The sequence below is a fragment of the Apteryx mantelli genome, chromosome 15, assembly GCF_036417845.1.
Source record: "Apteryx mantelli isolate bAptMan1 chromosome 15, bAptMan1.hap1, whole genome shotgun sequence".
Classification (NCBI taxonomy): domain Eukaryota; kingdom Metazoa; phylum Chordata; class Aves; order Apterygiformes; family Apterygidae; genus Apteryx; species Apteryx mantelli.
The window spans coordinates 12,859,427-12,884,261 of record NC_089992.1 but is presented as its reverse complement, the minus strand read 5'-3'; the positions used below and the strand labels follow the sequence as shown (position 1 = coordinate 12,884,261).

Sequence of the window (24,835 nt, the reverse complement as noted above, 5' to 3'; positions counted from 1 at the left end):
TACAATTTCTGAACTGCACTGTTTATTTTGCTGCTTGAAACCTAAAGTGACAGTATGCCACTATAATTATGGGGTTTCTTCTAAACCTTTACTACACTGCAGGTACAGAAATATACGGACACATTTTTGGAGAACTGACATTTTGCAAAATGCAGCAAACATTTCAATTTATACATGAGAAAAGGAAGTGTTCAAAAGGGTATGCATTTCAAGTTATTGCAGGTTATTTCTGTGAGAGAATTTCTGCAGGTAAAACATGTTTAAATTTAACCAACAGTAACGTGTCAGTGTATTTAAAATCATGACAAAAATCTTCTCTCTGGTCATTAATTGCCCTTTGACAAATTACTATGATGTTGTATGTTTAGGGCAAGATGTCAATACAGCATAAATCCCGTGGCATTTTGGTTTTCTTCTGGAGATTAAAGCTGTTTTTCTTGGGATAAATGCAGCAGCAAAACACAAACCAGCTGATCAAAAAAGCACTTCTGCCATAACTCCAATAATTTCAGGGCACACCAACCGACAGTAGTTTTGCCATTCCCAGTTCTTTTAAGGTTTACATCACTGCACTGTTGCCTTAAGTAGTTTTGTAAAAGCTTGTTTTCTGTTAGGCCAGCTTGCTGACTACAGCCTGGTTGAGAGAATTTAGTTGGTTGGTCCATTTATCTAATGCAGTATACCGTGCACCGCCTCTCTTCTGATGATCCAGTTCAAGGAGCTGGTTGACTTGATCAATTCGGCCATGTATAGTGCTATAAATAAATAAATAAATATAAATCTCTAATGCACATGGAAATAGAAACTAATAATAAATCAGAGGCAAAATAAGAGGTCTTCTTATACAAAACACAGATGCAGAATCCATTTCAGAATTTAACAGTTTTATAATATACTGCCCACTTTTATTATATACTGTCTCATGTAGTACTGCCTATTTAGCTGTCATCATGACTGGAAATCAAATTAACTCATTTAGTGGACAATGCATATATATGCATTATATATAATAATCTATACCTATGCATCTACAACCCACATATAAAATCTGAAGCAATTTAATGTTTAATAGTTCTTTTAAGACAAGGAATCATAAAATATGGAGATTTAATATAAGTAATTTATTACAAAATTCAAAATTAATGTAAATACGTGCCACTCAATCTCTCTGTATAACCTATTTGCTCACATCTTACAAATACTAGACTGCTCCTAAGCCAAGCAAACACAAACAATAAATTCAGCAACATCACTCTTTGGTTTTAGAATCAAATGGTATTTTCACCACACACAAAAATATTGTTTGTTGTTTCTTGTATAGTTTGATTATTTTAAAGCAATTAATGACCAGAACTAAGAAAGTACATACTTATCCAATATGCACTGCACAAGCAAGCTTTCCACATCAGCTACATCTATGTTTAACTCCTAAAAGAAAAAAAAAGCATCTCATTATATTACTATTTTTTTGCAACATTAAATCCTTCCAATCTTTATTTTTATGTCTGAATTTGATTTGATTTCTGTCTCTTATGTTAGAATGTATGAAATCAATAATGATCTGTCAAGCAAAAAAACTGCACCCAAAGTATATACTGTCAATGATCAAGAGATCAGTAACCTTTCAGAAAAGGCTGAAAAGGCTAAAGCAAAGTTTTTGGAAGCTCCTGAAAAGATTTCCTTTACTGACTATATTGAAGAAAAAAAAAATAAAAAAAAAAAACTGATCAGGATATAAAATGAGACTGTAATTATCAGAAAAGAATAGGCCCATGTTCAAAACTGTTTAGAGAGCTAAATGGAACATCTGGCTCAAGTAAGCTCTGCAAATGTTAAGGCTATCTTCCGTCCTCCTCCCTCCCCCCAAAAAAGAAAGTGTACAAAGCTTTATTATATAAAAAGGTTAGGTTTATAGTATGTTTTTACACGACAAGCATAAAAATTGGGCTTCCCTAATACTCATAATATATTTTGAAATGCCATCAATTTTTGCAAGAAAAATCAGAGACTGTAAAAGACTCACAGGAGATGAAAACAGTCCTGCTGTCATTTACTGTTTTTTGATTTTGTTCTCTTCTGATTAGAGAATGAAATCAGTAGTTTTGTCTTACAATCTATTTGTTCTATTACCACAGTTCTGTAATTCTTACAAGACAGACATTTGAAGATATTTTTTAAACAAGAGGGATTAAAATTTGGAATTTCATGTTCATAAAATTTGTGTATAGTTAGGAATTACGCAAATTTCAGTTTCTACATTTCTCTTCAGAAAAGCACTTTTCTACACCAAGTAGAATACGATAATTGAGTACTTTAGAAATGCATCATTAAAAAGCAGTGAGATGATACTTGACATTTACATTTTTGCGCTGCAAAGGTGTCAGCAGTGCATCAGCACTACATTATGGTTTAGATTATATTTTAGATGTTCTATTTCAGGAAGTGCTTTATTTATTTAAGAGCTGTTTATTCACAATTAATCATTTACTTAAGCAAATGCAAGGCTCCACTGGCATGTACCTTAGAAATAAAAGGAATATGTATTCTCGTGTAAGGCTTAATTAATTTTATAAGCACTTGTGTTCTGATGTTTCGCAAAAGCTCTGCAAGAGAAGAAAAAAAATATTGTAAAAATAACAGTACTTAAATAAAGATGCAATACATTTCCATCTTTGTATCTTTCTATATCCTACCTACCATGATCTTTTAAGGTAGTGAGTAGTTTCACATTTGGTGACTGGGGGAGGAAAACAAAATAAAGACACCCTCTTTTTTCAAGCATAGTTTGACAATATGTAACTTTGAAGATGTATAGATAAAGCTGATTAATTGTTTAAACCTGGAGCAATGTATTCCCTGTTAAAATTTAAATTATTCAAACTAACTGGATAAATCACAGTACGCCTGCCCCTTTAATTCATGGCTGTAATGCTTGCCTTAAACAAAAGTGGGAAAAGGTACTTCTATGGCTCTGAAACTTAAAGCTGCATACAATTAACTTCATGGGGTATATTCACATTTTAAGTTAAAGTTCAGGGTCTAAAGGTATAATTATGATGAGAAACTGAAGAAGAGTTATAAAACAGGGTCTGCATGAAGTGGCTGATTTTGCTTAAGTAAGACAGTGCAGCTGTTTTAGTAACTTTCACATTATTAAAGAAAAGTAATATAAAATTAAAACATAAATTAACATTGTAAATTAACAGAAAAAGAGCTAGATCCATTTTTACCTAACTGGTTACACAAGGACTGTTCACTTAATGAAAACTAATACTGAAGACTGGATTATGTATTTCAATAAAACTAATGAGATTAAAACAACTAAGCAAGATGTGTAAACATTAAAACCAGGGACACGCATTCCATCTCAGTAGGCTGTGAAAAAGCTGAGAATGTCTTTTTTCCCCAGATGTTATTGGCAGACCAATGTCATATAACAGGTTAAACTCAAAGTCTCTCCAGTCCTTAGGTTCAGCTGTCCTCCTTCTCTTGCTTTCTATTTCTACTGTCATTCTCTCTTCCGCGAGCATCCATCTCTTTAATCTTACAGTCTTCCCTACCAGACTTTGAAGTTTACCAGTAGTCGGCATGTAACAGCAATAGAGGGGTTATATTTAGTTTCCCCTGCTGACTGCCATCTTCTCTTTTACAAACAAGAAGAAAACCAGGTCTCTGGATTTAACTCTCCTCTTTCATGCAGCCATCCAGTTAACTGATCTGGCAATGCCAAGTAAGTGCTGCTCTTGATGAATCAACAGTAGTCATCTGAAAAACTGGACACTATCTGCAAGCCACAAGGCTTTTAAATTCTCCGATAAATGACAAACTGCAGGAGAGACTTTATTTCATCTGTTAATGGAATTAATGAACCTGTATTATTGTGTTCCCCTGTTTTACTATGTAGAGGTACTATAAATCCAAACATTGTTTTCAACGTACACATTACAATTTGTATCTTGTTAAATATTTTATTTCTACACATTTATTAATGCAGCCTTCATTACGTTGTCTACATATTATGTTTTTGATCTGAAGCAGAAAGTTCGTCTTATAAAATAGTGAACATCTAACTGTTAAGACTGATAAGAACAACCTCTGCAACTAATTAAGGGTTCCTCTCATTCAATCCTTCACCAATGCAAAAAAAAAAAAAATTAAATCCAAAATACTTAGAGCGTGACATCACAGTAGATATTATCTTAGAATATCCTTTCTTCATGAATCCTGCAATTCTTAGTAGTTATTCTACCTGCTAGGATGAATGTTGGCCCTGACTAATTTCCAAAGAAGAACCAGTAAAGGAATTGTCCGTAAGTAATAATTACAAACAATACTCAACACAGAGAAAATAAATCTTAAAATAACAAAAAAAACCCTCCCCCCCAAAACAAACAAAAAAACAAAACAAAAAAAAAACCCAAAAAACCCGAACAGCATAACAAGCAGAGAAAAGAAAGGATTAAAACAGTCTGTGAAAATACCTTCAATATGCTCCCTTATGAAGGGATCGTCCATGATGTTGCTGTGATTTGTTTTCAAAATCTTCTCAAATTCAGTGATGTCGTTATTCTGATAGGCACTTCAGAAAATACAAGACTGGATTATTATTTTTAGAAGTAAAATAGTGTCATCATAAGACTTTGTTCTCTATAGTCTTCATAAGGAAAAACTATTTTCAATGAGATGCCGCAGAAAAGATCTTTCTCCTATTTCATATTTTGTTAGCATATACAGAAGTTTAGAATGATCAGTTAGTTCTTTTGCAAGTGTGCACTGGTCTCAAACCATTGTACTTTAAAAAGCTATTATTAACAAAAAACCCAAACCCTAAAAATAGCCAATTTTGGACAGTATCATTACTCAAATTTTGGCTTAATAAAGTCATATTTTATGCAACAAACAGAGAAAAGGGATTCAGAGGGTTTTTGTTGCTGCTACTTCTAGAAAGCTGAATTCTAAGAAAAAGTTGATTTTTTGGACTGAGAGTAATTTTGGCATAACATTACCTTTTAGATTTATAGTTCATTCTTGGTATCTATAATATTCTTTAACTACTTAATATTGTTATCTAAATAAAGGTTACAGAAAGAAGAGGGGTTAGGACACCAATTATTGTTCAATAGTGGCACCACAGCAGCATTTAAAGATATGAGCGATAAGAGCTGCTGAAACAAGACCATTTTCTTAAACATAATGGACTTACAAATCAAATCTATCATCTTTTCTTACAGGGACAGTCAGTCATAACAGAGACTATATACTAACCAATGCAGCTTACACACTAATTTAGTTATATTAAGCTGCAGGCTAATGATCTTTAACCTGAAAGAGGTACTGTTCAATTCCTGCCTTAAATTTCTGTTTGATATTAACACTGAATATTTTAAAAACAACATATATTTCTCCTTCATAGTCTCTGTACATTTTCAAAGTGTTTTTAAACTGGTCAAGAAAGACATCCTGTAAAAGCGGCAGGAAAAAGACTAGTTAAATTTAGGATAGAACTTCAGGAGTTTATAAATGGAGTTATAACAGCAGAGAGGACTGTATCACATGGAACCAATAAATTTTACTTCATAATTAAATGGAAATTCAATTAAGTATATTCTATTGTTTATTCCAGAAGTCTCTCTTTACAATACGCAAAGCATTCAAGTGCCCAATGTAGAGTATAGGAAGAATTAAAAACATAACTGTAATATTTGGAATTGATTTTATCTTCTGCAACTTTCTTATCTACACTGTTTTAATTGCATTATTAATTTTAAAGAAGCTGTTATACTCAAATGTCAAGATAAAAGATATCAATTAGGAGCATGAATAAAATCAGATTGGGTAAGGCCATCTGGAGTTCCTTCTGCCTCAAATTCACATGAAGCTATGAAAGTGAAGTAGAAAAGACATGTCTGAAGTGGAATTATTGGAAATAGTCTCTTAATAAACTGCCAAATCATGTATTCATCATTATGTCAATAATGGACGAGCATCCTCACTTTTAGAAATGATCTGTGTGCATACAATGGTGCAGCACCATAGTAATCTCAAAGCAAGGTTTGTTCCAACATGACTTTAATCGTGTATTTCAAAATGCAAGCACGTATTACTTCTTACGTAATGAAAAGGTGGGAAGTTTCTTAAGCATTGTTCATTCTCTTACTTGTTAATGCAAAGGCAAGATAGAGTGGACAGAAAAGGTTAGCTTCATAGCACAGAATACAAAGATGGCCTTAGTTCACTTTATTTTGTCTGATGATCTAAATATCCAAAAAGCTCTGGCTTCATATTTGCCTGTAAGAGGTAATGAAGCATTCTTTTGATCTTCACATATTTGAAGGATAAGGGATATTGCTTGAGAATTCCATTTCATATTCCTATGTTATGAAACTCCTTTAGTAATCATGAAATATCAATGCATCCAATTATTCTATTGGCTTTGGTAGGAGATGTCAATTATCTCAGTTTTTCGTATACAATCAGCCAAACACTACAGTCCAGGTGCAATATTAGGAGAGAGAACTTTTAGTGAAAAATGTGATTTTTTGCCATTGCAGAAGAAATTCACCATAGCAGAAGATAAACACTATTTCTCCCCCCTCCCCCTACCTGGTATAGGATAGATTGTGGTGCATGTCAAAGTAAATAAAACAATTTCTTAAGAAAAACAGTCTACCAGTGTTTGCTCAATATTTATGAAAAAAATGTTTGTGTTAGTTGTGCACAAAGAAGCCACCTCTCAAAAATATCCAATTCCTGGTTTGGACACTACATTTTTTTCTTCTTCTCTGGAAAATTTAGAATCTTACCTTACTAAATTCGTCATTGCTAGAATCTCCGGATCATTTTTGTATGGTTTAGCCTACACAGAACAGAAAGCACAATATGCATGTTTAGATTTTAAATATTTTTTCCTTTGTCTTTTTTTAGTAACTTCCCTATCAATTCTTAAAAATAAAAAAAAGGCAGTAAATGAAAGTGACTTATTCATATTTATAAAAGTACCTCCTGAGAGTCAAATGGATTTATTCCAGATTTCATCAGCATGTTTGCTAAGACCAAGTATTTTAAGCAAGTCGTTCTTCTGGGGCTCCCTGATTCATCATAATTCTTGAACGCTTCAAAAAAATCAGTATGTGCCTTTTCAAACTCTCCTTCTCTTAAGTGCATTTTGCCTCCACATTCTGAAAAGAAAACACAGGATGAAGCAAAAAGGAACACTGCGTGCTTGTCGCTGACTAGAATAATTGTACTCAGAAGTTCCACGCTATTTCTAAATAGATTACTGAAATATTTTCAGGAGTCTTTTCATTCTATAAAATCACTAGAAAAAGCACTAGGGCCTGCACACACAGCTTTGCCGTTTGAATAAACCCATTTCAAAGAAGACAAAACAAAACCCAACCCACACTATGAATCTAAAAGTACACCAATCCTTGCAGCCAATAATTATTTTAACCTTATGTTAAAATACTTAAAATTCAAATGGAATTTATCTCAATAAACTTCAAAGACAATAGACTTCCTATATTTATGAAATCTTCCCTATATATTTTGAGTAAAACTACATAGAAAACAAACTGAAAAATACTGTTCATCTTTTATTTCTGAAGTATCCACTGGTGCCTGACCTTCTGTGCAAGTGCCTACACCAAAAGAAGAAAGAAGGCACAACAGTATTCTGGAGAAAGGTGTTTTCAAGACACGCAGCATGTTTCCACTATAATTCACCTTTACTGATAATAAATATTTTCAACACATCTTAAAACTCTTCTGTTCCTGATGAATTTTAGTAAGGTGAAACATCAGGCACAAATTTACAAAAGCAGACTACAGAAACAACAGTCCCTTCCGCCAGCAGCCCTGTCAAGCCTTGTGTATTTATCCTTCGTTGCCTGCCAGGGTGTCAGGAAGCTCGTGTCTTCCCCCCTTCTTCCATTGCTTCTCTCCTATGCCACATGTAGCCAACTGTCCCATTGTGCATCTGCAGCTTGGGACCAGAGCAGCAGTGCCAAAATCCCACAGGGGCAAACATTAAATGATAAAACCATAGTGACAGCATTCGTAGTCCCTTATTCACATAAGGCTTGTCTGACTCTGAACCTACAGGATTCTCTGCAGTGTTTTTATAGTTGAAACTGAAAATAATATCAGATTTTCACAAAACTAATCTATGCAACAGAAGCTAAATGAGAAGTTCAATATTAACTTGCCTCTGATAACTCCCATGATCAGTGGATGAGGAATGGCTGACTTGATGTGCAATGACTGTTCATATAGTGCTTTAAGTTTTTTGTTATTTTTCTGTGCTGTATACATTTGAATTTCCAAAGCATAGATTTCCAGTAGTTGAGTACCTTTTTTTAGATCATCTTCACCATCATCAGTCTAGGATAGATTAAGTAATAAATACTGTGAAATTTTAAGAGAACAGTGATTTCAGCTTTACACATTGATTATGAAATACTCTCAGAAGCTTCCTGTCAGAAATAAAGATATTCCTAAAATTTTAAATTTTGAAATAGCTATAAACAGAAAACTCAAGGAACTTACCATAGACCAAATTCTGAAGCCATTTATTAACACGTTATCATTTTTGTCTAATTAAAACTTTTCCTTATAATAACTTTCAGAACTTTGCCCTTTATGCTCTTCCACTCCCCTTTAAAAAAAAGCCTCTCTCAGTATACAAATGTAATGGCTGAGCATATATATTGATAATACATACGACCCTTCTACTGCCTATAACAAAGCCATTTCCCAGATATTTGTAACCCATTTTCAATGCCAGATGAGGAAAAGGGGACACAAAAAAGCACAGCAGGCTGCATGGCTTAATTCCCCCCCTCTCTTTCCAAATGGGGGCAAGTAACAACTATATGTTTCAGCTTTGACTAAAGCTCACAGGAATCTTCTTTGCATTTTAAAATAATGATTCACATGTGCTTTTCAACCTTGCACTTGACTAAAAAGAAACTTATTCAATCAGTACTTGTGCATTATTGTTTTTAAAAATCATCTTTTGCCAAGGAATAAAACACTTTTATCATTTTTAGTTCATGTTATCAAACAGATAACAAGTTAAAGCAAGCACAGGATTTCTTCTGTGCTAAAACTCAACAATGTGCCTCAAAGGCCAACAACAGATGTGAAAAATCAATGTTGTTTACTAAGCTACACTGATTTAGAATATAAAGTTACCTGGCATGACTGATGCAGCTGGCGCAAAATCTTTTGTAACTTTCCATATTCTTCTCGTTCTAAATATAATTTGCCAAGCTGTAAAAAAAAAAAAAAGAAAAAAAAAGGAAAAGGATAAAGAAAAGTAAAGAAAAGAATAGAGAAAAAAGAAAAAAAGAGCTGAAGTATCAAGGTCTATTAGGATTTCATAATTATAGCTTATAAGGTTTAGCTGAAGATGTCACAAACAAAAGTAAAAAATAATGAGTTATATATTTTACCTTTGTGTTTGTCTTAAACCACAATCTATCATTCTTAGCATCTTTCAGAGCTTCAAGTGTTGTTTCATAGAATTCCTGAAGCAAATCCATCTGACATAAAAAATCAGAATTCTATAATTGTAAACAGCAAATTTGTACCTGTTAATAAAGTCAATCTGAACAAACTAAAAGTGCATTTTTGAACTTCAAAACAAGAAAGATAGAGAAATCTGCATCTTATTGAATGTCTGCTTTTAAATTGTAAAATCAGCTTCTAAAATAACAAATCAAAGTATGCTTGTTCTTTTTATATGAAATAGATATTATCATTAAAAAACATGCTGGTGACAAATGAAAGCCACCTGTCCACCTTCTACAAGCAAGTAAGAAAATCCTTATGTTGTGTAGCACAAGGCAAACACTAATAGACAACACTACTGCTACTTAACAAAAACAAAAAAGCAAAGAATTTACACATCAAAAAGGATAAAAGAGTAAGATTTACCCCCCCCCAAAAAGAAGTGGTCAAAGGAAAAGATACTTTTCTATACTACCAACACTGCATGAAACAAAGCTAAAAACTTAAGTGCATCAAACCATTTCCTTGCATAAAAAATGAAAATATAACATCCAAAATGGAAATCAAAGTGCTGAGTATAACACTGAACAAAGGTTCTACAGAGAATGCATTAGTATTGTTTATGGCCGTTGTTCTTTTTGGCAGTAGGGATAATAGATCAGCTTAAAATTTCCAAATTGTCCCTCCAGGTCTGGCTCCAGGTGCCTTTAGACTAAACACACTCAACTCTGCCCACAAGGTAAAGTTCAAGCCAATCTTTTAGACCTGAGGGTAAAGTGTCATTCATCTGTTAACCTTTCCCTTCCTATAGCTGGCAGAACAGGAGGGATTGTGATAATGACACGAGTCATTGCTGAAAACCAATGATCCTCCATATGCTGGTGATATCTCCAGGTAGTCAGTTAGGGAAGCTTTCAACTACTTGTAAAGCTTCTACAACAACACAAAAGAAAAGAAGCCGAGCTGTATATCTATGAACATGTACCTGGCTTGCACAGTCTGTTCAAAGACAGATGGTATCTACCACCAACACGTCATTGCAGACTTTTTCAAAGTAAAATGGATTAATTAATTACAAATTACATTTGAGATTGCACATACTGTGTGCAGCTATTATGCTAAAAAACTTTACTTTACAGCATGGATATCCTAGGTGAATATTGCCAAACAATATTCAGCCTGCTTTAATTAAAAAAAAAAAATCACAAATTTATGAAAAGTTATCATGCATGTTGATAGAATCCATTAAATGTGGGAAACATATTTTAACATATGACAACAAATTAATACTGCAATTGTTCTCTAATAAGGTCAAAAAACCCACACTACTATGCACAAAAAAGTCCACAGTTAAAAATGTGAAGAGGAATACCATCAAGATGAAAGAACTGACAATCTAACCTGCTTGGAAGTAGAGATATAATCAAGAATAGAATTGATGGATTTTTCAGAGTAATTCCTTGTAACTGCACTCCGTATGTAGGTCAATAGCTGTTTATATCTGTTCATCATTTCAGGAAAGTTAGTCTATAAAGGAAAAAAAAAAGTTATGAAATTTGGTTTCAATGATTAAAAAAAAAATCAAACTACATTTTGCAAATACACATACAAAAAACAAAGCATAATAGAAAGACTATGCAGTAGTGGTTGCTATAAGGATCTTTTAAATCATTGCTTTACTGATAAGCAGGAGAATCGGAAGCAACTTCACCAAGACTCCATAGAACAGGTATTTAACATGTTTCTCTCATTTAGGAAATAGAGACACTTACACAACTGTCAGCAATGGTTGCATATGTAGTATGAAAATATTCTTGACTGATCTGTTTTGGTGAACAGTGTTACATATATATACACAGGTTAGCCGTTTGCAATTCAAACTGAAATCTGAACATTAATACCATAACAACAAATGCCCACTTTATAAAAGAAGCTCTAAAAAAACCCCCCCAAAACAAAAAAAAAAACTATTTCCAAAATTTGATATAAAAGATCCAATAAAACAGTATTTTTAAGAGTAGTTCTTAAATCCAAAGTTTTCTAGAAAAGACAAATTTTTTCTTTGTTTGATTAAGGATGGTACTTTATTTTACAAGCTTTGATTTCACACATAGAATCTACCAACAGCTAGGGTATGATACCTAAACAAGGACTGAGTCTTAGACTTTCAGGCAATCTCAACTGACTACAGCAGCTATTTGTTTACATTTTGCCTTTCATCTGCAACCACAACATAATTTTCCTGCCATATTTGTAGTAGCCACAAAAGGCTGCAAAAAACCAAGTCCTGGCAGATTTTGCTGCCATAGTCATAAGTTTAAATAATAATTTAAGAACTATGGGTCAAATCCATATTTATGCCATTTACTCTCAAGTGACAGCTGTAACTCTTACCAATTTAAAGTTTATTTTAATCATCTGTTTCAGAGCTTTGAATCCCCATTCTCCTTTTTCACCTTCAAGCTCTAAAACCTGAAATAGAAGAATTTTTTTAAACAATGTTTACAAAAGCTTTTTTCAATTTGTAAATCTATTTGTACCGCTTTTAAAACATACACATCCCATACATGCCTTTTTCCCCGCTTTCTTCCTTACAATAATGTTCTACTCTGCGCTGTTCTTCAATTCTACTTTTCCATGATATCGCTGAAAAAGTTAGGGGTATGTATCTTACTAGTTTTCACACCTAGCTTGATGGAGGGAGGGTGATTATAGATTGATAAAGATATTTATAAATTTTTTTTATTATCTAACATCAAACATTGAACTCTAATGTCACTCTATGAACACAAACACACAAAAAGTTGTAATAAAAAAAGACCTAAATTATTTAAAAAATTACACTTCTGTATTACTATCATTTCTTCTCATATCAGAAGGACTTCCGGGCTGCAATCTTTAATGTAACACACTTAAGAGAATGTTTTGTAAGCAAAAATTTTAGAAAGTTTTAAAGTCATGTATATATACTTTACATACAATAAATAAGCCAAAAGATGCAAAAATCTACTTTTTCCTTAAAAAGCAATAGCTAACATATTGCTTTCTGGTGGCAGTGTGCAAACATAAAACATTTAAAACTGACGTGAAGGAAAGAAACTCTCTCTAGATGTATCACTTCGTATTTATGCATTTAAAGCTTTGGAATCAGGTTGTGAACCAAATATAATGCATTAAGTAAGACACTGGGGAAAAAGCCATTTAATTTTAAAAAAGGAATAGATTTGGTTTCTATAGTTGATGCATGAAAACATTCTTAGGATTCTTTAATTAACTTAGTGAGTTCTGAAGATTAAAAACTTCAGTTTTGCTATAAAATCGGACGGCTTCATGGTCCTGTTTATGCTCCCTAAGTGTGGTCCTGAAAAGGCAGTCAGTCAGGAATCTAAGTAGCCCAATGATAAACTTAGCACATTAATAAGTTAAACTATAAACTTTACTCTTAAAGTTCTAGAAAATAACTCAAAAGGAAAGAAGATATTTTTAATGTGGATTAAATACAACTGCAGTGGTAGAGAACCAATAAAAATAAAAGATAGAATATAAAGACTGAAAACCTTCTGAAAACTGCTTAGTGCTGCTTTGGGATCATCTTCCTTCAAAGCTTTGGAATTGTAGTATTGATTTTCCAGATCCACATTTGGTTCAGAATTACTGTCCTCAGAATATTCCTACATTTTAAGGGAAGAAAAAGAAGAAAAACAAATAAATACCAGAGAAAAAAAAAGAAAGGTTCAGAACACCTCTAATATTTCACTGACAATGGAGAGAATGTAATAAAACATATTGCTCAAACTGACACAAAATGCAGGTATATTAACATAAAATCTTCAGTTTCAAAGCATGTAACACACATGGACTCATACAATGATTTTATTCTCTCTCCCATTATCAGGGCAATCTCACTGGCTACCAACGTTTGCCTGTGAACAGATTTCTTGCTGGACTAATGAACTCTAGTTATGATGCTCTCATAACTTCACTGACTTTGTTTTTATGGTAAATATGGACTGTATTATTAAAATTTAGCCAATTTTGGTGTTTAAGGACAGATGCCTAACAGCATATGTCATTTCTGTACAGGGGAGCAAACATGCTGGCCACTGCCAAAAGGCACTATATTATGTGACCTTTACCATCCACAAAAAAGACCGTGAGTGAGTTGCCATACAAGTAATGATTCAGCAATGGAGGGTATCAAAAGTTTCCGTGAATCTCTAATCTCCCTTTTTATACCATAAAGATTCATACTTGTCTATGGAAATAATAATAATAAAAAAGAATAATGATGATTACACCAGCTGCTTCTTTGCTGAGAAGGAAATGATTGGGAGAACACTAAAGTTACTGCCAAGGGGAGGAGGGTGGAGTGTGGGCACAAAATAATTTAATCAAATAATTACACGTCATGTACAATAGCACCAAACAAATTGCAGAATTTACTTCTACCAATTATTACACTATTTTTTTAAAGTACCCTGGGGCTTCTCCTGATGAAAATAAACTAGGCGTTTGATCTTCTTTTGCTGTAAGACAATATTGCAGTGCCTGAATAACAAAACACTAACAAAGTCAAAACCCAAATAATAAATAAATTTATTTGAAGTTTACAAGAATCATGCAAATATTTCACATCCCTGCATTTTTAAGCCAACTTCTCTCAACAACGTGTTTAACTATTAGGAGATGAAAGGTTTAACAGATTTTTTAAAACCTCAAAGTTAGTATCATCAGAGTAACTTTCCCTTATAACAATATGAACAACACACAGTTAGGTGCTCTTCCTTAAGATGACATTTCCTCTTTTACTGTACTTCTTCCTCTGCACTATAAGCATTTATTCTTTTGTTCATTTGTATGTTGCTAATGTTAATGGAGTCCTTCAAAACCATGGGAAGGAAAGAAAGAAAGGAAAAAAAAAAAGATGAGGCATAAGAAGTTTTAAAAATAGCTCTCTCTTCCCTATAGTGCAAGTGAATCTTTCAAAGTTTAACTTTTCTGAAGTTTTAAATAGGAAAAATTAATTATGGCAACTTCTAACTGACTCAAATAATCCTTGAGATATTTATCTTTCAACCTTCAGATCACACTGCCAGTATACAACACCTCTGTTTCAATTTGTCACATGTGGATGAATTGCTCAAGTATGCATTTATTTATACTTACTCAAAGTATACTATTTAGTAAGAAATCAATGGACTTAAAAGCCTAGTGGATTCCACAAATCCGTTTTCTGCATTCCCAAAGAACTATAGACCTAATACTGAAAACTTCAAAACAAACAGGAAGCAAATACCTTATCATGTTATTTCACTGGTAAGACTTTCATCTTGGCTGGTATATATTTGTAAATTCTTTACCCCATTGATCCACCAGAGATAAAGCAACTACAAGAATATATACAAGATGCCAACAGCTGTAGCATGTCAGGCACCTCATGAAGATATCCACTGAGAAAGCTTAAACAACACAGCATTTAAGATACCTGTAATCAGCTGATGCTTTGTTTATACTAGACCTGAACAATGGGGGAATTTTTTTTGGATGAAGTATCTATTTGTAAAAGATAAAAGGATGGCAAACTAAATTAATTCCTTTTCAGGAGTAATGTGCTCTATTAGCCTAAAACCAAAAAACATCTAAGTTTTTGTCTCAGCTCTGGCAATGATTCTGGATGTGGATTTATGCGGGACGCCTTTTTTCAGCTCATTTTTTTCAATGCTACTTAAATATTCCATAAAGCTATTTTCATAATATTCATATATAACAAAGAATAAATGTTAAGTCTAGAGAGTAATTTTTCCTAATAGAATTACTTTGAAATGCAGCAAAGGAAGTGTTTTATGTTGCTACAGCTATATTTTACCTTCATTTGATGCCTATTTGCCTCACATCAATTTTATGATGTTACTGACTCAAAGCTCTCAAGGAGATGGGCTTCCCTATTTCAGGAATTCTGCTTTTCTTCATGGCATACAGACCTAAACACAGCTAATGGAGACCTCTGAGTTGAATCCCTAGCAATTTCAGAGAGAGAATTCATGTTGGAATTCATGTTCAAAGCAATGCTTTACTCCCTTTTGAAACAGTTTATTAGCAGGATACATCCATTTATGAAGGCTGCCCTAGGGAGAATAGGGCATAATGAGTTAAGATACATGCCTAGATGGGTTAGGTTTTACGTATTTTGGAAGGGTTAGGTTTCACAGGTAGTAAGCTGAACAAATCACCATTGCAACTTTGGTTTGGGGCACCTACAATGCTATTCAGGCATCCCATATATTATTTTTAAATTTGCCATAATACTTTTATTATATCTGGAAGAAAAAAAAAAGATTGAAGGGGAGATTTTTTTTTTCTTTATCCAGAAATATTTAATTGAATGAAAAACAGTGTTACATTTATAAGTTAACTGGATATATGACAACGTGAATTAACCTTATTGTACCCTTTCAGAGAGCTCATATGTAACACATCTTATAGATCTCAGCACTAAACATTAAGTAAGATTGGAAAGATCAGACCCATATATAAAGCATAAGACCACTTTATGTCCTGTAGGCAATCTAAGACCAAGCAATAAAATATCTTTATTGTAGTCAAATCCAATGAGATTAATAAGCCACATTATTTTTATCAGACTTAGAAATACTATTTACAGACCAGGACCTCACACTGTTAGGTGCTTTTCAAACAAAGTCTCTGCCTCAAGGAGTTTACAATCCAGATATTACAATGGATTGTTTTAAAAACACCACATAAGTATGCAAACTATTTAAAGGGCTTACTTTAAAAGATGTATTTAGACTTAACGGCGGTAAAGAAAACCTTAAAACCATGAACTAAGTATGATGCAGTGAATCTGTAAACAATCTAAAATAACAGATCAGTCATTTAGATGCTGCATCTCAATTTAAATATCAACATTAATTATGCCAAGTGCTGATCAGTTCAGAAGGACCAGCACTCTATTCTGCCTTTTTTTGATGCATGTGATGAATGGAAAGAACATAAGAATGTTCAGCTTTTGCCAAAAGCAAAAGGAAAGAAGAGGGAAAGGAAGAGCGTGAAGCTGTCTCCTCAAATTTCAAGTTAAGAAAAAGATGCATTCCCTTTCCTATATTGAAAATAGCAAAGTTCTTTTAATACCAAATTCAGATACCAACACCTAAACTTTCATCACTCTAATTTTCCATCCCCCTGCCTCCTGCCTGAAAAACTTCCACAACTCAACAGTTTTTATGCAGAAAATTTGTTTCATGAAACAATGTAGTACCAAAATAAAAGTGAACAAAAATTCAGTGTTGATTAAGTTGAGAATATCAGGTTTACAAAAAGCATTTCAGCATACCTCTAAACATCTCTACTATACCATTTGGACCTAATATTCTGCACAGTGAAGAACACTCATAATTAAAACTTCAAGATACAAAAGTATCTGTGTGCTATATTTTAGCCTGAGCTGACATAAAAAGTTACAGCCCTAAGAAATTTTTTGATGAAGATTTTAGTGATTTTATTTAAATGGACATCAACACTATCAGCACAGATTAAAACAGAGCGGAAGTCTGAGCATACAGAGCTCATTTTTGAAACCCACACAGTTCTCCCTTTGAGAAGAACAAAACAAACAAATGGCTTTTTGATTGTTACTCATGAAGTTATAATGGTCAGGTGCAACCAAAAAAAAAAAAAGAATTTAAAAAAAGACTGTAAACATTACTTAAGTATTTCTCCATTGAACATCCAAATTCTAAATTTAGTCAGTTATAAACAATTCAGTTCTATCACATTGCTTTTTGGGGTAAGAAAAATACCATACTAGCTCAGTTCAAATGGAAATAAAACCTCTGATGTAATGCACTCTGACTGGGATGTAATTCTTTCAAACAATTTTAATAAAAGCTAAATTAGTACCACAGATTCAATGTAATTTACTGATCTTTATTAAATTACATACTGAGTTTTCACAAAATTCACTTTGTGTAGTAAACAGCTTTAAAACATTAGGCCTCAGCTTCTACAAAGAGCACATACAGAAAATAATTCATCTCACCCAGCTTTAATCATGAAATTTAGGGCATGGATCCATTCACAATTTCTCCAGCAGCAAAGGCAGTTTAAGAGCACCCAGCCCTCCCTCACCCTCTTTTGCCCTCTTTGGTTATTGCTGGTCCTGGTGTCCCCTTCTCCCTTAGCTGCAGGGATTGAACAGCTTACGCTGAGTGGGTCCTGGGGGGGCGATGACTGATCCTGGTGTGGCTGAGAGAACAGACCAACAGTTACACAGACACCATCCACAGGCTGGTGAGATATGGCAGCAGAGCAGGTGACCAGGGAGGGTGAGAAAACCAGCTGTGGTATCAGAAGACCGTAACAGGAGCCTTAGTCAATGTGGTCTCAAGAGATTACCTAGAGAACTTAAAGCGTGGCACCTCTCCTCACAGACAGCATAGTGTAGATGAACTTGGACACTGTAACACTATCAGTGACATTTAACAGTAAATTTGTAGCATTCTAGCAGGAGAGTGACACACTAACCTGACAAACGTGCAAAACCAAAGAAATCAATATTTTGTAAAAACTACAGTTGACTAGTTACTAATTCTCATGTTTTCTCTCTTGTCTAAAGCCTTTCTCTAATCTCTTCATCAAACGTATAGTGGTAATCTGAACTTCTGCTTTTCTGTATAACAATACAGAACAGAATATAACAATAGTTCAGCTACCTGCATAGGAACCAAACTCCTACTCTGTAAACCTTTTTCAATAAAAAGTGAAAGCAGCTATACAGAACATAACTTTCAAGACCAGATTTCAGCCATTGGGTTATCTCAAACCACTTCAACTGTTTCTGTGTTCAGTTGTTTCTGAGAAGAAGTCTGGTAAAACTTTGGTTTTATTCAGCTCACTGTGCTTCATAACTATGGCATTTAGGAGGTCTGCTAAGTCTAGGATTTTGAGTAAGGACCTGATATTTTGCAAGAGCACCAGTGATATGGGCTTTTTAATACAAAAATGCCCACCTGAGGCCAAGTGAAAAAACCCTGACTATAACTGCTCAATATATTAGTCTATTAGCTTGCCAGCTAAATTTCTTGAGCATTTCATCTACAATGAACATGCACTATTCCCACATGGCTCATATGTGTTGGCACCAAGAGTGACCAACCATCACCATCCTAGTGCTAAGAACAACCTTCTTTGCCTCTGCTCTTCTTGGACCACTGGGCCCCTAGGCACCAGGACAAAAAGCACTGAGAAGTTTCTGAGTGCTTCTGCCACTGGTATCCAGGCACATGAATATAAAGAAAGCAACTGGACTGGAATGCAAAAAAGTAAGAAGAAAAAGAACTGAGACATCTGAGAGGATAAAATCAAGAGTGTGATTTGTGTAAGAAGTCTGCAACCACTCAACCACGCACTAGGAATCCTGGTTTTCTTCTCCATGTTCCAGGTCTCTGTGCTCTTCTGCTCTTACTCACTCACTCTGCGAGTCATCTCCTTCTAGTGCCTGCTGGCTCTCACGGGGGCTTGTAACAGTCAGTTACTGACACCAGGAATAAGCAGTCTGTGAAGCAGCTTCAGGAGTCTAGTTCTGCCAGTGACTTGCAATGGGGTCAGTACATTTCCTTGGAAAGAGTGTTCTCCCTTTGTTTTGTTTTATTTTTTAAAAGCAGAAATTGAAAGATGTACAGAAATGAGACAGGAGACTGCAGAAAGAAAAAGCCGGTATTATGACGTGTAAATAGTGTCCAACAGAAGCACCTTGTCTTCCCCACCTCAATCATACAGTTCTCCTGTAATGTTGGGCAAATCACATAACTTTGTTTCCTTCTTTTCTAAGAATCCAGTTTAGGATAACTAGAATTCAATTTACTCCTGTTTAACACTCAGTTGCACACCAAATCCAGGCAAGTTTTGTTCTGAATGAAGGGCTAAATACTCTGGGGGAAAAAAAAAAAAAACAGAACTTATACCAAACTTGTCAACTGTCAGATGGAAAGAATTTACAGACTAATCTCAAATCATTCTCATACTTATTGTCTCAATACTTGCTTTCAAGATATTATGGTAATGGGCAAAATAAGCCCCAAAATACACTAATTCTGTGTTTACAGGTGAGTCTGAAGAGAATTTATAAAATATCAGAACACAAACTGAACCTAGATAAAATATTAAGCAGGAATTAATTCAGACAACAGTCTATCCCATGTCCTCTGTGAAGCACATTTTTGTTCAAAGAAAAATCATATACCTATGCAATTAAACATAACAAAGAAACACAAGAGGGTAAACTGCTTGATTTTGTATTTTTCAAGTTCTGAATGCTTATTTTTGCAGCCTTATCACTCTCATGCATGCAATATATACATATTTTTAAATGACGGCAATACTGAAATGTAAAGATTGGGAAGAGGTGACAGTGCCTCTGCAAAATTTCAACCATGTCTATTAAAAATGCATGCCAGTATAAAGTAGGAAAATTAAACTGACTACTGATGAGATTACTCATCAGGTTTGGTAGCATACAGGAATTCCTTTTGAAATGAAGTATATTTCTTATGGTTGGAAAGAAAGAGTGAACCAATTCATATTTACTAAGCTGTCTTTCTGACAGCCTGAAACAAAATGTTTGACTGCATACTTCCAAATACTGACACAGCCTGAAAAGGGAAACCCCTAGTAATTTGAAAGCACTTTCTCCATATTTGAACAATGTCCTTGATTCTGATGGACTTGTGGCCATCTCACTGTGGTGAAAACAGCTGGCCGTTCATTTGATCTGTACATAACTCTTCTACTGAAGTCGTTGAAATAATGCACCTACATAACACAAATATTTGTTGCAGTATAGTCAAACCGCTCAGCAAACAGATTTGGCTATCCTTCCTCCAGCTTAATTTTTAAATTGAATTTCAGAGTACAGTAAGATATCTCATTAAGACCACTGCATAAAATTTTTTATATCTTTAAAACAAAACTAAAACCAAGATGATATGTTACAACAACTGTCATTGTGCTGTCATTGTGCCTGGAAGAATCACCTCCTGGAGAAAGGTTGAGTTCAGTCTCAAAGTCAATTCTAAACATAGCTTTTTGTCTGAGACTACGAACAAGGATGGTAGTTATGATGGTCCTTCTCTCTTCCTCCCTCTCCACCCTCAAGCTGAAACTAATAAAAAAACCTGCACTGAAATCATATGACACATCTAACAGCACCAGACCAGAAATTAAAACTGCGTGTTTTTCATAATGACTAGCAAACACTATTCTGTTTATTGAAGCATGAAGTGGAATAAACCATGTAATAATCAAAGCTGTCACTGCACATTATTAGCAAATTCTGAATTTAGGTTCATCTACCCATAAATATAAATGAAATTCATTGCTGATATCAAGACCTCCAATAGATAAAGCTAACTTCGGTATGAGTGGCTGAGGGCATTTACATGCAAATCCCTTGACTCCTAACCCAATGAAAAACTAAGTAGAAACAGTAAATTATGATCTGTAAAACAGGTAGTCATCAGTTGTTTAACATAAGTAATAATCACCCTGATTATACAAAAAAACTAACAACACAGGATGATGAAGCTGAGAAAGAGAGGGGACTTCAGACTTTCAGTTCACATTTCAGTTCAAGTGTGAAACATTTGCATACATAAAGAAATATAACTGACTGGTTGGTTCTACATAATCAGCAGGTGAAGAGCACGTTTAAAGAGGAACAGACATAGCCCCTTCTAATAAAACCTAATGAAATGAAAACTTTTTAGGAGTCTTGTTTTTACTACTGTTTTTATACGCCGGGTCATCTCAATCAAGGCTCACTGTGCTATACTTCTCTGACAAAACAAGTCCTGTTTCTTCTTTCATTGACTGTTTCTGTAATTTCTATCTCCTACTCCTTCCAAAACACTCATTCACCAACACTGAGGTGTGCTCTTTTGTTTCTAATTCTGTACTTGTCTATGTATTTTGTCCTGAACTCAGTCTTTTGAATGTAGCCTTTAAATTGAACTTGAAAAACATGCATCCTCTTATAGTGTCCTCTTAATTTAGTTAGATTTATATCAACATAAAAAGAAGAAATCAGGCCTTAACTTAAGAGAAGGTTTAACTATTTTCCAAAATAGTTTTGCAGAACACTGTGATCACAGTCCCAAGCACATTTAAAAACCATGTCTAGTCATGGTTTGTCAGTTCAAGAATGCTGAAACTAGTTTAGCTGGAATATCCTTATTCTTAAATTCTGTCTTTTTGTGTATTTTTTTTTAATTTGGTATAAATCCAAATTAGATCTAAAAGTCTGTTTTATTTAAAGATACAGCCTAAGCATTCTTTGATGTTTTACATGGGAATTACATACTGAAAACAAGAAATTAACATGTTCCTAATTATTATGAGCAGTATTTTTATATTTTGGAAAGGTTTGAGCTAGCAGTAATTAATGACGATGAAAATATTCCATGAAAAGTAACTACTGCAGCTGAAATTTGCCATAAGCAAGAAGTTTCAGGAAGGTTTTTACTATGATAAAGAAAGTACTTAACACAGAAGGAAGAAAAAGCATAAGACTAGCAGCTAATACTTGGTGAAAATGACATAACCCTTGTGAGCTTGGAGCTGCGCTGACTTATTCCAGTTTATATGTAGACAGCTGGATTTAAATACTGAAAAATGCCATTCCAATGATTTCTCTAAACTTCCGATTCTCATCCTGTATACATTCTGCTGTGTTTTGTATTCATTTGATCGTATCACATGGGAAAATAAACACAGTATTTTAAACTGGGATATAGATTTCAGCATCAATAAAAACAAATGGAAATTTACATTGGAACAAACTGGATAAACAAAATATTTTTAATAGTCTAAACATATTTCATTCAGGAAATTTGTTTCTAAAAGATTGTGAATTCATTCACAAAGGTGAGTGGAAGGCTAATGGTACTTGGAATACTGACACACATTGCTCATAAGGTTAAGATGACCACATATGTCAGACAAGCACTCTTACATCACTTTAAAAAGTCAAAAACAGACACTTTCACTATGTATCCAGTGTATCCAGCCATACTGAGCGGCTCATAATAAAAACTGCCCAGAAACTATTTCAAGTTTGGCAAGTCTTTTAAGTTAATTTTTCAGTAGTAATGCTCATCGAATCATTCATTACAAAGCAAGTCTTCCAGAAAAAAAGTGTTTGGGGTTTGTTTAGTGAAACTGAAGTATTAGAAACACAAGTTTAGTTGAAATAAATGAAATACAGAGTATCAAGCCTCAACCACACAAAGCTCTTCTAAAAAGTCTCAGTTCTAAAGGCCTACACAAGACTCAGAAAAGCAAAAAAGAATAAAATCTCAAGCCACCATGTAAGACTAATTAGACAGCACAGCAAACACCTTTTAGTTCAAATATGACAACTATTTAGTTTACTAACCTTCCCCTAAGACGTTGTAAGAAATTTGCTTTTAATGATTTTAAAGAGATGCATTGCATCAAAACAATCACATCATAGCCCCAATTTTTCCGGGATAAATTGGTCTGTTGCTAATTGTGAACAGCATTTTGTTAACTGTCAAAGCTTTGAACAAAAGCTTATGACAAAATATAACCAGCTATAACACACAAAAAACAAAGCCTACGATTAAAAAAACCCCAAATCTCAGTAAGACTAGGTACCAGAAAAGTTAAATATAAGTACACCCTTGGCATGTTGCATCAGAAATGGACTGTTTGGCCATTTTTCTTCACTCCCCTTTCTCTTCCCCCCACTTTATTTCAGTTTGACGCTAGGAGATGACTGACATCTACCCCTAAAAAGCTCCTCGCGGCCGGGGAGGGGGAGGAGGGCAGCCAACTTTATCACTTCGCTCGGTGCCAGCCACTTCGGCCGCATCCAGGAGGAGTCCGCCGGCGGCGCGGCGCCCGCCCCTCAGCCCGACCCCTGCGGACGGCAACCGGCGGCCCAGGCTCGCCGGGCCCGGGGGGGCTCGCCCGGGGCCTAGCAAGCTGCCCGGGGCCGAAGCCGGCCTGCTTCCGCGGGGCAGCGGGGCAGCGGCGGCGGCGGGGCCTGCTCCGAAAGGAGCCCCCGCACCCCCTGGTGCCCGGGCGCCCGGCGAGGGAAACTCACCCTGTCAGCGCTGCCTCGCGGGGCAGCGCCCGAGGGGCCGCGGCGGCGGCAGCGCCGGCGGCCGCCCCCCCTCCGCCCGCCCGGCCCCCCGCCGCCCCGCCGCCCGCCCTACCAGGTCGTAGTCCTCTTCATCATCGCACATGAAATCATCCTCCATGTCAGACATCTTGGCCGGCGGACGGGCGGGGGGAGGGGGAGGCGGCCGGGAGCGGGAGGCGGCGCCGCGGCCGGCCCCTTCTCCCACAACCCCGCGCGGCGCCTGCCCAATGGGGCTCGGCTCAGCCCGGAACCCCGGCGCCGCCCCGCTTCCCTTCCCGCCCCCGCCGCCCGGACCGCAATGCGCGCTGCACAGCCGCCGGCTTCCTGTCCCGCCGCTAGCAACCGGGCCCTTAGCAACCGCGGCGGGGGGGCGGCCCGCGGCCCGGCGCGGCCTCCCCGGGGCGCCGGCCCCCGCCGCGCTGCCTCGGCCTCGGCCTCGGCCCCCCCTGGGGTGGACGCTCCCGCCCGGGCTCACCTGCCGCGGTCTTCTCACTTAAACGCCTCTGGATGTAAAAGTAGTTTCAAAAAACTGCTCCTAGTTGGTACCTCGGCAACAGCTGTTTGAACACTGCGTTTTACTTGCTTCGTTCGGGGCTTTTATACACCTTGTGTGCTCTGTGGTTAGTCCGAGCATGGCATCATCAGTTTTAACGTTTTAAAACACCTTGCCTAAACCATGAGAAACGCAGGCCTCCCAAAGCACAGACTCAGCGGCTTTCTGAGCAGCCTGGCGCAATCACCTGCCACCTGCGAGCGAAGGAAGAAAAACCCTGGGCACTGCCAGACTGCCGCAGTCTGCAGCGCTCAGCGATTACCAGGCGCACGTGTGGTGTCTACGGGGATCTGAGATTTTTCTGCGGGTCTTTGTACATTGTTACAGTTTCTGACAGTGCTTTCTTTCTGTGGTCACTGCTAAGTCTTTTAAAAAACCCTATTTCTGTTCCGGAATTGTTAGTTGGTTCATTTCTCATATGTCTACACCTCGGGCATGTATGTCCCAAATTAAACATGTATTTTGAATGTGCAATATTATGACATTGGATGCCACAACTTCGGTTTGCAAACAAACCTGGAAAGCTGTAATTTCTCTTTAATATTTGGAGAGTGTGTAAAATGAAGCTTTGAAAAGTTTATAAGCAATTG

At 35.8% G+C, this 24,835-nt stretch overlaps 1 protein-coding gene across 2 annotated transcripts; it reads right to left on the bottom strand.

Moving 5' to 3' along the window:
* COPS2 (COP9 signalosome subunit 2) lies at window positions 1–23,845 on the bottom strand. 2 transcript variants are annotated; one of them, XM_067305818.1, is made up of 13 exons: window positions 23,766–23,845; window positions 13,071–13,184; window positions 11,908–11,985; window positions 10,915–11,040; window positions 9,456–9,566; window positions 9,196–9,273; window positions 8,208–8,382; window positions 7,000–7,178; window positions 6,804–6,856; window positions 4,482–4,579; window positions 2,521–2,603; window positions 1,370–1,428; window positions 1–755 (listed from the first exon to the last, which is right to left on the bottom strand). In XM_067305818.1, exons 1-13 carry the CDS (start codon window positions 23,817–23,819, stop codon window positions 611–613), a joined length of 1,353 nt encoding a protein of 450 aa, XP_067161919.1. In that variant the 5' UTR covers window positions 23,820–23,845; the 3' UTR covers window positions 1–610. The 2 variants fall into 2 exon arrangements, with proteins under 2 accessions (XP_067161919.1, XP_067161920.1); XM_067305819.1 differs by having other exon boundaries at window positions 9,456–9,545.
* Between the last annotated feature and the right edge of the window lie 990 nt (window positions 23,846–24,835).